Genomic DNA, 15,343 nt, shown 5'->3' with positions numbered 1-15,343 from the left:
CTTCAGCAAGCAACAGAGGAGTAACTCTGCAGGAGCAAGTTAGGCTTTTGGAGGGAGGGCCAGTAAGAACTCTTCAGTGGAACCTGAGATGGGTGGAAGAATTATTGCTTGGACTTTCAGTTGGACCTTTTGTTACCGCAAAGGGGGACTGAACTTTACGTGACATGGCCAGAGGACTCAGCCACCGAAAACCTATCGAGAGGCAGATGGCCAGTAGAAGGCCAGAGAAGGCCAGAGAAAACCCTTTGCAGCATCCACCCCTGACAGAAGGGGTGCGACAGATGGCGAGTGCACTACGTTGGAGAGGGAAACAGTTTGCCTGGCTGCAGAAATATTGGGAGAAGTACAGGCAGGTAACCCTCACTCAGGCATACAGAATATTCCTTTTCACAAGAATAAGAGCCCATTCTTGCTGAGACATTTCCCAGCCAGGGTAGAAAGGAGCCAGAGCCTGCTAAGGAGAGACCTTCAACCTGGCAACCAAGAGTGAGCTGATACTCCAGGGAAAGAGAAAGTCTCAGCTGCTTGAAATCTATTAGAGAACTGTACTCCTGGGTTGTAGAGAACAAACTGAGTTGGCAGAGGATTGTCCCTGTAATAATAATTAGATGGCGTGAAAAACAATATTCAACAGCTGTTGTTATTCAACAGCCAGGTGAACTGTTATTTTTTGTAACTTGAGCCCCCAACATAAAAACGTTTTCTGTGTCCCTTGACAAATGAGAAGTAGGTGCCTAATTCCCATTGACTTTCATTAGGATTTGGAAGCCTAACATGCTTCCCATGACCCGGTGAAGTTACCTACCAGGAAGCATCCTAATATTTCTCAAGAGTAATTAAAATCGACATGGTTTCCTAAGGATTTAAATGCCAAAGATGGCATCAATTTAAACAAAACATACTAAAACGGTAGAAATAAGAGAAATAGCACAAACCTTCCTCACAAATTTCTCCTTTGTATCCTGGGACACAAATACATACTCCCATGATGCAAGTACCATGGCCAAAGCAGGTTGGATCAATACATTGTTCTTCCGGAACATCACACTCTGGGCCTTTCCATCCATTGCGACATACACAGTGACCTTTCTCATATTCTCCATTTCCATTGCACAGTATTGGGCATGAGTCTGAAGAAGGCAAAGAATTAGATTTCCGAGATATATGTAAATTCTTAAGGTATTAACATTTATTGCATTTATCATTCTTTAATTATAGCATTGCATTTACTGGCAATGTGATTTTAGTTCTTGCAAAAGGGGCCAGACTGAAAGCTTTGGAATATGAATTATTTTTTATCAACAAACATGTTCCGCTACAGTGCCAGTGTCGCCATTCTGCTCCACTAATGTACCTTAACTCACCTAAAATGGGCAGCTCTAGAGATAAAGAATATGGACCATAGTTCAGTCTCTCTGCCCACTTTTTGATCTCTTTAGTGAGACTTCCCACAATGATGCTTCTTAGTGCTAACTGTGGGGATGGTTTTTGTGATGTTAATACCTGTTAACTGTGAACTAAGACACAACCCACTTATTTTCTTTATGCCACTGAACAACTTTAAGATTATTGTAGTTTTGGTCATTACTGATTCATATGTAAAACAGAAACCTGGAGGTGAAAAGTTCTACAACCAATCTTTGAGCCAAAGTATAATGTTGAGGTAAAATTGATCTTAGATTTGAGAGAAGAGTAGAATAGATTTGAGAACCTCCATATACACAGATGTTCAGAAGACTGTACCTACCAATTATTACAGCCATTTATATGAAATACCAGTGCATCTTGAATTCACTTTTGATCTTTACAGTGAATCGGGATTATTTCCTTCTTTATCTCTGACACCTTAAAATATCAGGAAAGTGATATTTTTGATTTTGGAAAAAAAAATACTTCCCTCTTTTGAATTTCTGTCACTCCCGATCCTCAGTCTTAGGGCATAGAACAGGCGGTTTTACTTCTATTGCTTTTCTAACAAGACATTTTTGTTAGTAATTTTTTTAAAAAATCATAAACTAAATACTAAATATACCTCTTTTTGGATTTTAAAATTACAGAATGGTGAGAGGGAGCAATAGGAGAAACTGTGGATTGCTAAAGGGAAAAAGAAACTTTCACCTGTGGGTTGCTGGTTCAAATCCACGTTAGTAGTAACTAAAAGTTATTAGTATCTGATAGCTGGTTTGTGGCCTATGTGAATGGGTTTTTGATAGTTTTATTCCAGTTTGCAGAGGAAAGATGGCTACGTGACAAAACTGTCTCTGGCCTTAATTAGCACCCCCTTGGCCAAAGACTGAATGGGCAGAAGCTACCCTAAGCATCACCTGAAGGGGCCATCCAGCCGAGGGTTAAAGGCACATTAGCAAGTCTTTAGTCTCTGGACCATCAGTCTGACATTCTTCACAAGCATAGATTCATATTAAAAATCATGCTCATCATCTTGTATTTTAACTCAGTTAATAGGAGATTACCTCTTGCACAGTCAGGCCCGAGGAATCCTGGGAAACAGTGGCAGTGACCTGAGATACACTCTCCATTTCCATTGCAATTAGTGGAGCAGTCATCCATGATTTCTACTTATAAAGAAAATTGTAAGCAATAAAAGGAACGAACTGACTTCTGAAATGAGTGTCAGCTACAACACAATCATCTGCAATACATTTCTCAAGATCCAAACAAGGTGCTGAGACAAACTGTTCATTTTCATTCGTAGGCAGCATCAAGCAAAGTTTTTTTGTTCAAGCAACTTACAAATATTAGATTTATCTTGACAGCTTAGATGTAACAAGTAATATTTAATTTGTAATATGCTACAATGGAAAGCTTTTAAAGTAAGTGTTTGTGTTAAATTCACCACCATTAAAAGCTTTAGAAGAATTTAAGTAATTTTTGAGAAATTTTCAGTTTACTTTAAATGCTTTCTTTTTTTTTCCCATTAATTTAAGTCTGTTTACAGAAGAAAGGCATTGGGCAAGTTCATTTAAGACTATAGTTAACTATTTTTGGAGAAAAGGGTTCCCACTTTTATAAAAAGGGATGAATAAAGCGTAGTTTAATGTAGGTTAGTAATCTGATTGGCAAGATGTGATGTGATTAAGTTCACTTCAGTAAATCAGTGCTGAGATTCAGGTCTCCAGAAGTAAATCTCCTTAAATCTTATGCTAAACTTGGAGATCATTCCAACTTCCAGCTCTGGAGAAGAAACCATTATAGATTACAGGTCCTTAAACCTGCATCTATACAATTGTTAATAGTTCTTTATCTAAATTCACATTTCCCATAGTCTTTCAATGTGTACAGTAGCTTAGATCAATACAATAGCTATCTATCAAGACCATGCAGCCACACAAATGTAAGGCTTCAATTATGTTAGCTCTCACAAAACAAGCAGGGTGGAACCAGGTCAATCCTGGGATGCAAGACCCATACAGAACATGCAGCTGTTGCAGAGAGTGCCAGGTGGCCCCCAAACTGGTGTAATTTGAGTTAAGGAGCAGAGCCTAGCAGAAAGACTTTTGGGTAGTGCTCGACATTAATAGTAGAAGAGGAGAGAAGCATTTGACTTCACAAGAAGAAGGACTTCTGAAGATGGGGAGTAGGACCTGGGACATCCTTTTGCATGAAAAAGATCTTTTGTGAGAAGTAAAGTATCTGCCCACCATCGCTGGGACAGGAAGGAGAGCCTTACCTCAGGGAAGAGGCTCAAATATTTGGAATGTTTGGAAATGTTTCAATACCCTTTTGAAATTCATCCTTAACTAGTCAAAATAAATGATGTAACTGCATACATAACTGAACTAAGCATCTTTATTTATTTATTTATTTATTGCTTATGGTAACTTGGTTTGATTTATGTTGGCTCTTGCTGATTACTGTGTTTTGATCTGGGCTGAATCACCCAGTGAGCTTACACCATGTAGATGGATATTCACTGGCACGCACACAGCTGCCCATATCCTACATACAGCTGTCTGTTCAAAGGTAAAAAAACCCAGTGTCTTCGAGGTTAAAACTTTCTTCACAGATAGAATCACTGTTTGTTAGTAGAAAGAAAAGGAGTACTTGTGGCACATTAGAAACTAACTAATTTATTTGAGCATAAGCTTTCGTGAGCTACAGCTCACTTCATCGGATGCATCAAATAAATTTGTTAGTCTCTAAGGTGCCACCAGTACTCCTTTTCTTTTTGCGAATACAGACTAACATGGCTGCTACTCTGAAACCTGTTTGTTAATAACACTTCTTTCTATACTCCCTATCTACCTGACTGTCTTCTTAGTCTTCCAGAGTCAGATAATGGTGACAGTCCCTACATCAACTTTTAAAAAATTAATTTAAATGTTAAGTTATATAAAATATTTTAGAAAGCTAATTCCCCTGGACTCCACTCCTCTGCAGCATAACAAGTAGGGTCTAGGCCTTTATGCAGCCTATCAGGCTGCTTTTAGAAGTGTCATATTTAAACTGACAGTAGGCTTTATTGGTTCAGTAAAAGGAAAAGCCCTGCAGGAGTACAACTCTGGCAAAAGTTTTAGGCTGGCCTACATTTAAAAGTGAGGCTGAGATAGCTACACTGACATAGCTACCATGATTAAGAGAGGTGGTGTTCCTACACCGATTGGAAAAAACCCTTCTGTCAGTATAGGCTGCATAGCCTACATCTACTCTACAGGGTTTTGCCAGCTTTGCTACACCAGTGTAGTCTCCATAGTGTTAGTAAATTTAGTTTAGTACATGAATAAAAATAAGCCTGATTTTATTGACTCTTGACAACTATTTTATTAGCACTGCCTAGGAAGACCCTACTGCTATCTTGAAGGAGACAGTAACACATACCAGATATGGGTCCAACATGCAAAGCTGGGATCAGGATCCAAACTTTCCCCAGGTTGGGAGTGTGTGAATTTGGGCTTTTGATTCATTCCTTTGTAGGGACAGGGACTAGCTTTGAATCCAAATCCAAACTTGAGGAAAGTTTGAGGGAAGACGGTTTCTGATTAATAAACATTTCTAAAAGATGATAGGTGCTGCCAACTTCACTGGACACCATAGCAGTTGAGGCACAAGCAACTGTGCACGGAGAAGTGAAGGAGCAAAAAGGTACATAGATGGCCAAAAATGTGAAATGGCGAAAATTCTTTTCAGTTCAAATAGGCCAGCAGCAGACTCTCCCTCCACACACTTACTTGGAAAAATACAACTGGGTAATCTTCATTTGCATCCTCTTTGAGCAACTTCTTTCCAGAATCACATTGCTCATCTGATACACAATCTGGAAACTGTTGCTGCTTACAAGTTCTTGTTAGTTTATAAAAAGAACAGGAGTACTTGTGGCACCTTAGAGACTAACAAATTTATTTGAGCATAAGCTTTCGTGAGCTACAGCTCACTTCATCGGATGCTATAGCTCACGAAACCTTATGCTCAAATAAATTTGTTAGTCTCTAAGGTGCCACAAGTACTCCTTTTCTTTTTGCGAATACAGACTAACACGGCTGCTACTCTGAAACCTGTTAGTTTATAGTAGCTCAGTTTGCTCTTTTACCAAATTCTTCAGGAAAGTAAGGAGAGTTTGCCACCTGATGTGATGTTTTTTCAATAGCCTGAGTCCAAAGCATCTAACTCCTCAATAGTAGCAAAAAGTAAGTCATATTTCTAAATTTCTTCTTCCTGTTTTCTCAGTGAAAAGGCTATACTACTTTGAGGAAGTATGTTAGCAAATAGTGGAGTACTGTTTCAGACACCTCTGTGCAATTACTCCTGTTTGGTGTGATATGCAGAGACGCTAAATCTCAAGAGATCAGGCACACAGAAGAACATATGTTGGCGAAGAGTCAAAATGACTTTTGTAAAGGGAAATCATGCCTCACCAAGCTATTAGCATTCTTTGAGGGTGTCAACAAACACATGGACAAGGGTGATCCAGTTGATATAGTGTTCTTGGACTTTTGGAAAGGCTTTGACAAGGTCCCTTACCAAAGACTCTTAAGCATAATAGACAGTCATGGAATAAGAGGAAAGGTCCTGTCATGGATCAGTAACTGTCTACAAGATATGAAACAAAGTGCAAGAATAAATGGACAGTTTTCACAGTGGAGAGAGGTAAATAGTGGGGTTCCCCAAGGATCTGTACTGGGACCAGTGCTGTCCAACATATTCATAAATGATCTGGAAAAAGGGGTATACAGTGAGGTGGCAAAGTTTGCAGATGATACAAAATTACTCAGGATAGCTAAGTTCAAAGCTGACTGTGAAGAGTCACAAAGGGATTTCACAAAACTGAGTGACTGGGCAAGAAAATGGCAGATGAAATTCAGTGTTGATAAATGCAAAGTAATGCACATTGGAAAACATAATCTCAATTATACATACAGAATGATAGGGGTCTAAATTAGCTGTTACTACTCAAGAAAGAGCTCGTGGAATCATTGTGAATAGTTCTCAGAAAATATCTGCTCAATGTGCAGCAGCAGTTAGCAACCATTAGGAAAGGGATAGATAATAAGACAGAAAGTATCACAATGCTACTATATAAATCTATGGTATACCCACACCTTGAATACTGTGTGCAGTTGTTGCCCCATCTCATAAAGGATATATTACAATTGGAAATAGTACAGAGAAGGGCAACAAAAATGATTAGCAGCATGGAATAGGTTCCATATAAGGAGAGATTAAAATGACTGGAACTCTTCATCTTAGAAAAGAGACAACTAAGGGAGGGGGGGATACAATGGAGGTCTATAAAATCATGAATAGTTGGAGAAAATGAATAAAGAAGTGTTATTTACCCTTTCACATAGCACAAGAACCAGGGGTCACCCAATGAAATTAATAGGCAGCAGGTTTAAAACAAACATGAAGTACCTCTTCACACAACGCAGTCAACCTGTGGAACTCATTGTCAGAGGATGTTGTGAAGGCGGTTTAAAAAAGAATTAACTAAGTTCCTGAAGGATAGGCCCATCAATAGCTATTAGCCAAGATGGTCAGGGACACAATGCCATGCTCTGCGTGTCCCTAAACCTCTGACTGCCAGAAACTGGGACTGGACGACAGCAGATGGATGACCTGATAAATTGCCCTGTTGTGCTCATTTCCTGCGAAACATCGGGCACCGGCCACAGTTGGAAGACAGGACACTAGTCTAGATGGGCCAATGGCACGACTCAGTATGGACATTCTTATGTTCTTAGATGTTCTCATTAGACTTTGGTGGAAATCCCTAAGTGCCATGGGTAAAGCTTATGACACTTCAGTGTGGAGGCAAACTTTATCTTTAGCCTTCCTTGGGATGGAAAAATGCAAAGGAAACTCTTCCAATGCTAAATCACAGGCTAACACACACAAAGGATTAAATAATCATGTCTCTTTTGCTTGTAAGAGGCTCACTTTCCACTCTAAACACAGCAAATTTTGTCTTCTTTCAGACTAAATTCACCTTTACAATTCCTTGTTGCCTTTCTGATTACTTTGAGTGAAGTCCTTGATAATCTGTGTGTTTGAATGGCACTCTCCACTGGCCCATACATTAAGGTCTTTAGCATCAAGTAAAAATAGAACCTAATTTTTATAGAGAGCAGATGGGATGTCCATTATTGGTAAAGACATCTTGCTAAACATATGGTTGAACAGGTTAACTAAAGGGCAAAGTGGTTAAAGTCTTATAGCAAACCAAGACTGCTGGAAATACTAAAGTACTGTACCTTAAATTAAACTTTAATGAGTAACAAACCCTATTTGTGAGAACCGCTCACCAACAATATCTAAAGTTAGTAAAATAATCTCCCCACCTTTAATTAATTAAAAAAGATTAACTGCAGGTAGATTCACCAAAAGGACAACACAGAGCATCTTCAGATAGTTGCCTACTGCAGGTAGATATTTGTGTACCAAAGAGTGGCACTGCATGGTTGACAAAAAAGGTGCAAAAACTGTTTTATGTTTTTCTTACTGAGCAAATCTTGTACTTTTTGAACCTTTTTAATTAGCTGAATAACAACAGTACATAGTATCTCTAACAGAAAGCGGTTCAGGTTTTTAAACTATTAAAACACTGTGCTTTCTCTTTACTCTCCTTTATTTCTAATAACCCCTCACAATTAGCATTCTTTTTTCTATTGCTTTTTTCTATTTAGCAAACACTTCCTGCAGCCCACCTCCCTGCCTTCTTATGTTTTCAATGGAACCAAGCCAAATGGCTTCCTCTGGTTCTTTGTTATGTACCCACCCCATCCTTATCAATAATGTCAGCACATGGCTGGGCAGTTTCCTAATTAACTATTGCCTACTAGAGAGGACGAAGAAGAACATACAACAGGTTTTTTTTTTTAAGAGTGGGTGGGCGCCACATACACAGGGAGCACATTTCTCCTGTAATTTCTTGCAATAGATTAAAACACCTACAAAATACGTAGACATTCAACACTAGTAACTAATGATTTTAAGGTATACCAAAGGTTTAGGTTTCATTAATTCATAATGTCCATTTTTAACGAGAGGCATGATTCTCCTCTTACCCCGGTGTAAAGGAGAAGTAAATACACTGAAGTCAAGGTAATCAAAACAAAGTAAAATCTGTTGAAATCAGATTGGAAATCAGGCTCAATAATTCCTTTTCAAATGCAGCTTTTTAACATAACAACCAGAATAGGAATGGCAGGGTAACTGTTCTTACCAATTGCTGTAGTTAATAAAAATACTTGCTCCATTTTCTTTCCGTCATTGTAAAATGCCATGTGCCAAGCTCCTTGATCCATATATTCAATGAAACCTGTCTCTTGCAGGGATGTTAAGATCAAATTCCTAGGAGCGTGCTGAGACTCCTCTGAGTTCCTTGCTTCCTGTTTAATTAACTGTTTTCCATCCATCAGTTTTACAAAATCAAACTGAAATAATAATGGCAAAAATTATCCAGCTAGAGAATTTTTATAGTGTTTTAAACCAGACAAATCTACTGTGAATGTTTCAGTCAGATAGGGTTACTTTCAAAGGGACTGCTTGATTAAGTGTTCACTAACGTGAGTAGGGGTTGCACAACCTACTCTGTTAAGATTCCATTCTAAATAGAAGGTGTTATTAGAGATAAATCCTGATCTCTGTTATAGCAGTGTAAATCCAGACTCTCCCAATTGAAGCCAATACATTAACTCCAGAATTACACCTGTGTAATGGGGTAGAGCTGACATTTTCAAACTTTATTGCTTAAGTTAGGCACCTGTATGATTTAGGAACCAAAATATGGATTTTGAAGCCTAACTTTTGGCACCCAGGTGTGAAAATGATTGGCCTTTAAAAATACCAAATATCTAGATGTCTCTATATTTCTCTTTCTTTGTAGTTAGTTTTGTTAATACACATGAAATCTATCTCTTGCTATAGAAAAATTGGTAACATTTATTGGAGTAGCCATTGACACCTTTAGGACCAGATCCAGTTGACTTCAACGGCTGCTGGTCAGGCCTTCAGTACATCTGAAAAGATGAAAACCTTCTAAAAATTCCCGTTTAATGGAAATATAAAATAGTTTCAATATTTGTAGGTATTCAGGGGCCTGATTTTCAGTCACAACTCCAGTTAAAGACAATCAGCTTTGTGGGTGTTCAGCACCTCAGATCAAATCCATTAATTATCTACTAACAACATTTAATTTAAGGAAATGCTAGCATTAAATATATTTGTACATAAAATACATGTATTTGAAATATGTCCCATACACTGTAATCCTGCTACATCATAGATGAAATATGATTTAATTATACTTCAGAAATGTTAACTGAATATTCCAAATATATTAAGACTACATAATATTTCAGTATGAACAGTGATGAATCAAGTTCTGCCGGTGTGGCGAGATTTCCTCTTGCAAAGTCCTAGCTAACAGTAAACATTTAGAAATAATATTATTATTAGAAGTTAGAATACCTTTTTGCCTTGCCTTTTTTACATTAACCACATGAGCAGTTTGCTTTGTTGGATGTGCAGAAGGAAATTAACTAAATACTAGGAGCTTAACTTTGAACAAGATTGAAGCTATATAGATTTTACTTAACATATAGGCACAGCGTCATACTGCCCCAGTGGTGGATCAAGGAGGTGTTTTACAGTATGTCCTTCTCTCTGCTGGTTGGTGCAGAGGGAGAACAGGATTATGTCCCCTCCCCACTCACTTTAGGGTGATAAGCACTGCTAACACCCCACATTGTTCTTTTGCTTAGAAGAACCCAGAATCTGTAAGTGTGGCTGAAGAGAGGAAGGATGGGGAAAAGGTTAATATTTACATCTCTCCCTCCCTCCTTTATAAAAGCGTTGTAAATATTAATGCCGATACAGCTCTTTGAAAGTGTAAAGCACAATAGAATTGCTGGTATTATTATTAATTACCTGAGTATGAGTGGGGGGAATGTTTCTTCTACCGTAAATTCCCAGCAGAGAGTCCTTTGCAAGTGAAATGTTAAACTTCAGGTACATTGGGTGATGGATAGTAATCTGAAAACGCCAGAATAAACCTGGTGGGATGGTCTGCATAACTTGTGCTCCAATGTCAACTTCTCCTGTGTCTATAGCCCGTCCTTTCTGAAACACTGATTTTCCAGAAACAAAAAAAACCAATCATTTGTCATATTCACAAAGAGTGAAAATAATAGGCTAGGTAGGTAATAATAGGTAATTATTAAGTATGTATTAATATGTTGGAAATTAGCTAATTATTATTCAGTTAATCCACAAATGAATTAATTTGCAAGATTTACAGCTACGCACTGTAGAGTACTTTTCTCCAGAAAATTTCAGTAGATTTTAATGATTGTAGAGGAGTCTCTATGTAACTGGGAAAAATGAAAGTTCTTGCATACAGAAATTAGGCCCACAAACAAAACCCTTTCAACTGAATATGCACTGACAGAACACACTTGGGGTATATCCCTCTGACAATTATTCCAGACCACAGCCTGGTAGATACAATATAAGGTATTCAAATGGACAGTATTGGACAGTGAGTAGACTATCAGGATTGGTCAGTGAAAGCTGAAGTATAAATCAGGATCTCTTCTAATCGCTATTCCTAACAAATTTATTATGATATTGCTAATCCAGTCTGAAAAATAAAGAAGAACGTTGTTGCTAAAGGTAATGGTTTGTAGCTGATGTATACAACATAGGAGGGCAGGAGGATAGAGACAAACAGTATATCTAAAGTGATGTTTGGCATCTTGTAATTATGCAGGCAATACGTTTTCAGACATCATAGTACATAACCTCTTGAATTGGTGAGCTGAAATATTAGGGGAGGAACAAAAGAGGCAATTTCAAACTGAGTATGAATTGACATGCTTTGTTGGCTTGTATCACTCCTTTATGTTCTTTTTAGCTTGCCAACAGTTAGCATCCTGACAGGTTGCAAAACCATGGACCCAATCCTGCAACCATCAAAGTGAATTGCAAAAATTGCAAAACTCACACATACCTCAGCAGAAGCAGAGAGGGTCCTATGTTATTAGGAGGATTTAACAGCATGGCATTGAACTCAGTAGCCCATTCCTTTTCTGTATCACCTCACCCAATAAAGCATCAACATGAGGGGAAAGGATGAACAACTAGAATGAAATAGGAATCTCACCCTTTATAATGCATATGGAATACTATAAATGGCTTCCTAAAAAAAGAAAACGGGACTAGTAAAACTGTGGCCAGCTATTTCCAGAATACATTAATAGTATAAAGATCCTTGGTGAGATCATACATAGACTTTGACAAGTGTAGGCGGTACACAACATTCTGAATGAACAGAGCCATAATCTGCTAGGCAGGGGAAATTCTCAGAGTGCTGGATCTACTGGCTTTATGGATGCTCTGAGTCACCACAATGGGAAGTAGGATCTATTTGTGTAAGGAATGAATAACACATGTATCCCCCCAAATGTAGAGCACCTATTCTTAGGGTACAGAATGAGTTCTCTAAGAATTCACAAGTAAATATGTTACTTTAAATTATAATGATTTCAAACTGGTTCTTCAACAATTTTTTGGGGGGTGGGGGAGAGTTCAGCCTAATTTTTGTTTCAGTTTCCTCTAGCAAACAAATTCTTGAATTTTGAGTTTTGAAAATGAACTCAAACTTTCTAGTGTGATCAGGAATCAAATGAGGAGAAAAACATATATAAGTCTCTCTTTGGCTACTGTATAATAAAAGAAGACTTCTCACCCATTTCAAGGACTTGAAAGATTATATCTTAATGTCTCTTTGCAAGCAGTTACCTTAGGCTAAGTAAAGCACTAAGGAACGTTTTGGTGATATTGATATGTGATCATTTAAAATGATTCAATTACAAGGTTTTAGAGCAATAACTATAAGGTCAAGGACACAATACTGTTTTGTAAGTTAATGGGATTGTTGGTCAGAGTTGATGGTCTTTAAAAAATATTGCAACTGCCTTACCTCTCCCCAAAGCCAAAATGCTTATTTCTTTGTTGCAGGTACACAGTATCATGCGTTTAAATATGTCTACAGGTTATGATTTAGGCACAGAAAATTTCTGATGTAACTAGATTTGGTTGAATTGTGTGTCAGTACTGACGGTCTTGAAACAATACATCTCAAAAGATCTCATTGTCTTTCAGTTGAAGAGGTCTCAGTTTAGATTACACATATATGGATCCTTTACAAAAATATATTATTACGGTTAGTTTTATATGACTATATATGAAAGAAATGCATGTTGGCATATACAGTGGCCACAAATGTGAAATAAAATACATTGTCTGTTAATGGTATTTAGTGGCAGTATCCATATCTTCCAAATATTACATTTCTCAGCTAATCATTACAGCACAAAATAGCTATTGTAGAATCCAACGCTTTCAAGCCCATGCCTAAGGCTAAGATTTTGTCACAGATATTTTTAGTAAAGGTCCGAGACAGGTCACAGGCAAAAAAGAAAAATTAATGGAAGCCGTGACCTGTCTGTGACTTTGACTAAAAATATCCCTGACAAAATGGGGATCTGCGGATCCCCACACCACTTGAAGTGGGACAGCTGCGCAGGGGCTAGGAGCCACCTGCAGCAGCTGGGGGCCGTGGGGTACCCCTGCCACCTACAGCTCTGGGGGTCCCCCACTGCCTGTGGGAGCTATGGGGTTCCCCCACTTCCCGTAACAGCCAGGAGCTGCGGGGTACCCCCGCTGCCTGCAGCTCCAGGGGCCCACGGCGGCCAGGAACTTGGGGGTTCCTCCGTGGCCACGGTGGTGGTTAGCTGTGGGGTGCCTCCCCCGCCTGCAGGGGCCAAGAGCTGCAGGGTACCCCTGCCGCCCGCAGCTCCTGGGGCCCGGAGCTCAGGGGTTCCCTCACCACTGGCAGCTCCAGGGGCTCCCAATGCCCACGGCAGCTTGGGGGCTCCCCACCAGCCACAGCAGCTGGGAGCTCTGGGGGTTCCCTACCACCCGTGGTGGCCGGGAGCTGTGAGATTCCCCTCCACCCGCGGCGGCCAGAACTTTGGAGGATCCCCCACCACCTGTAGTGGCCAGGACCTTGGGGGTTCCCCTGCCACCAGCAGCTCCCTGGGCCCCCACCACCTGGGAGTTCCCCTGCCACCCAGGGGTTCTCCCACTGGCGCCGGCAGCTGGGAGGTATCCCGCAGCCCGCGGCAGCCGAGGGAGGGTCCCCCACCACCCACAGCGGCTTGGAGCTCCGGGTGGTGCCAGAGGCAGGGGGGATATCCCGCAGCTCCCTGCCCCAGCGGGCGGCGGGGTACTCTGCAGCTCCCGACCACCTCAGGCTGAAATCATGGAAGTCGCTGATTCCGTTACTTCCATGACTAAATCGTAGCCTTACTCATGCCTCAAGAAAGCACATGTTTTCTTACTTATTGAATCATCATTACTACTTCACAGGAAGACATATAACCACTGATCTTTCAGCATTGTTTTCTAAGCTCTTTTGAACCAAGCAGGCATTCAATTGTAAGTAAGTATCTGAGTGTAAAGTATGCAGAAATTATTGTCTTAAGGTTTCTTGCTTCTTCTAGAAGTATGCAGTGAAATAAACTTTCCAAATGTCAATGCTAGTTGCTGAATTTGTCCTGAGTGACATTTTTTTAACCTTAATATATTTTGTCAATGAAAAAAATGTATTCTTAAATTATTTTAATTTATTTATTAAATTTTAGAGTTTCTGCAATAGCTGCCAAATTTTACTGATTGGCTTTAATCCTTCACTCTTCCATAACAATAATAGCAAAAGATCGATTCTTAAATTACAAGTCTCTTCTGTCTTCAAGAAAGTAAAAATCTGAACAGCAAGATGCCAATTATCACACGAAAGTACCCGTATGCTGATTATAATGGATTCCTGAGACAGACAATCTCCAAGTACCAGCATCAATCGAATGCCTAGCTTTTTAATCACATTGCTCAAAAGCAAAATGTTAAATTCTAGCCACAGGTCAGTGTGTTACAAAATGCCTCCTTAAAGAAGCCTGCTTTGCCAGTTTGCAAATTTGATTTTCATTAAAAGATTAATTAAAATATACGTTCTCAAAGGATGGCAGACCATCTCACAATGTCACTCAGGGATGGGAAATTGTGAGATTGTAAATATCTGGCAGTTTTTAGCTATTCCTGTGAAATCTCTATAGGATTGAAGTTGACAGACAAAATACTACCCTTTTCTGCTGGATGTGTGTGAGATTAAGGAGGACAAGCTCTGCTGCTCATACATCCAAACAACGGGAGGGAGGGATGGCAGCCTGGGATACTTTACCACTCTCTTATGAAGAAGGTTGTGTCTCTCTTGTTAATGCATGCTGCCACTCCCACTATACCTGCTTGCTGGCTGAGGCCCCGGCTGTGGCTCTTAATTTAGGACTTTGGTGTGCCAAACAGCCTGAAAGGGAGGTCCTCATTCTAGCAAACTCATGGGCACTAAGTAGAGAAGCTGTTATGCTGCTGAAGTGTAAGGAGCTGCCAACTTCCCCCTCCTCTCCTTAGCACAAGCACAAGCAGGATTTGGCCCTGTATTATGAATAAGGTGTCTGATGGCTATTTAAATAAAAGATGGGAAATGAAAGTGAGAAGTGGAAAATATTCAGACCGGAATGCACGCCCATGAGTGCACAAAAGTTGTAGAGCTGGGCTCAAGGAGCCTTTCTCCATGTGTCTCCATGCATGTAGGGAATACTCCCCGTCAGTGCCCGACCCAAACAAGAAGCGGGGGAAGTGGTGGCAGACCAGTCTAAATCCCCTCAGCACTGAGCTGTGGAGCTAGCTGATGCACCCTCCTGTGAAGCGCTGCAGATGCTGCACGCTTCTAAGCTTTGCAGCTTCTTTGGAATAGTGTGTTCTACGATAC

General features: G+C 39.8%; 1 protein-coding gene across 9 annotated transcripts in view; it reads right to left on the bottom strand.

Moving 5' to 3' along the window:
* Positions 1 to 15,343, bottom strand: part of TENM1 (teneurin transmembrane protein 1) — a 517,886-nt gene that overhangs the window by 176,295 nt on the left and 326,248 nt on the right. For 6 of the 9 annotated variants that reach the window (XM_043523186.1, XM_043523190.1, XM_043523189.1 and 3 more), the window contains 4 exons: positions 10,384 to 10,583; positions 8,678 to 8,888; positions 2,472 to 2,576; positions 936 to 1,130 (listed from right to left, as the gene is read on the bottom strand). In XM_043523186.1, the coding sequence (XP_043379121.1) occupies positions 936 to 1,130; positions 2,472 to 2,576; positions 8,678 to 8,888; positions 10,384 to 10,583 (711 nt within the window). The remainder of the gene's footprint in view (positions 1 to 935; positions 1,131 to 2,471; positions 2,577 to 8,677; positions 8,889 to 10,383; positions 10,584 to 15,343) is intronic. The other 3 variants (XM_037909021.2, XM_043523191.1, XM_037909019.2) reach the window with 1 other exon arrangement.

Source organism: Chelonia mydas, chromosome 9, assembly GCF_015237465.2.
Source record: "Chelonia mydas isolate rCheMyd1 chromosome 9, rCheMyd1.pri.v2, whole genome shotgun sequence".
NCBI classification, from domain to species: domain Eukaryota; kingdom Metazoa; phylum Chordata; order Testudines; family Cheloniidae; genus Chelonia; species Chelonia mydas.
The sequence above is the reverse complement of the archived record's forward strand: the minus strand, read 5'-3'. Positions and strand labels throughout refer to the sequence as shown.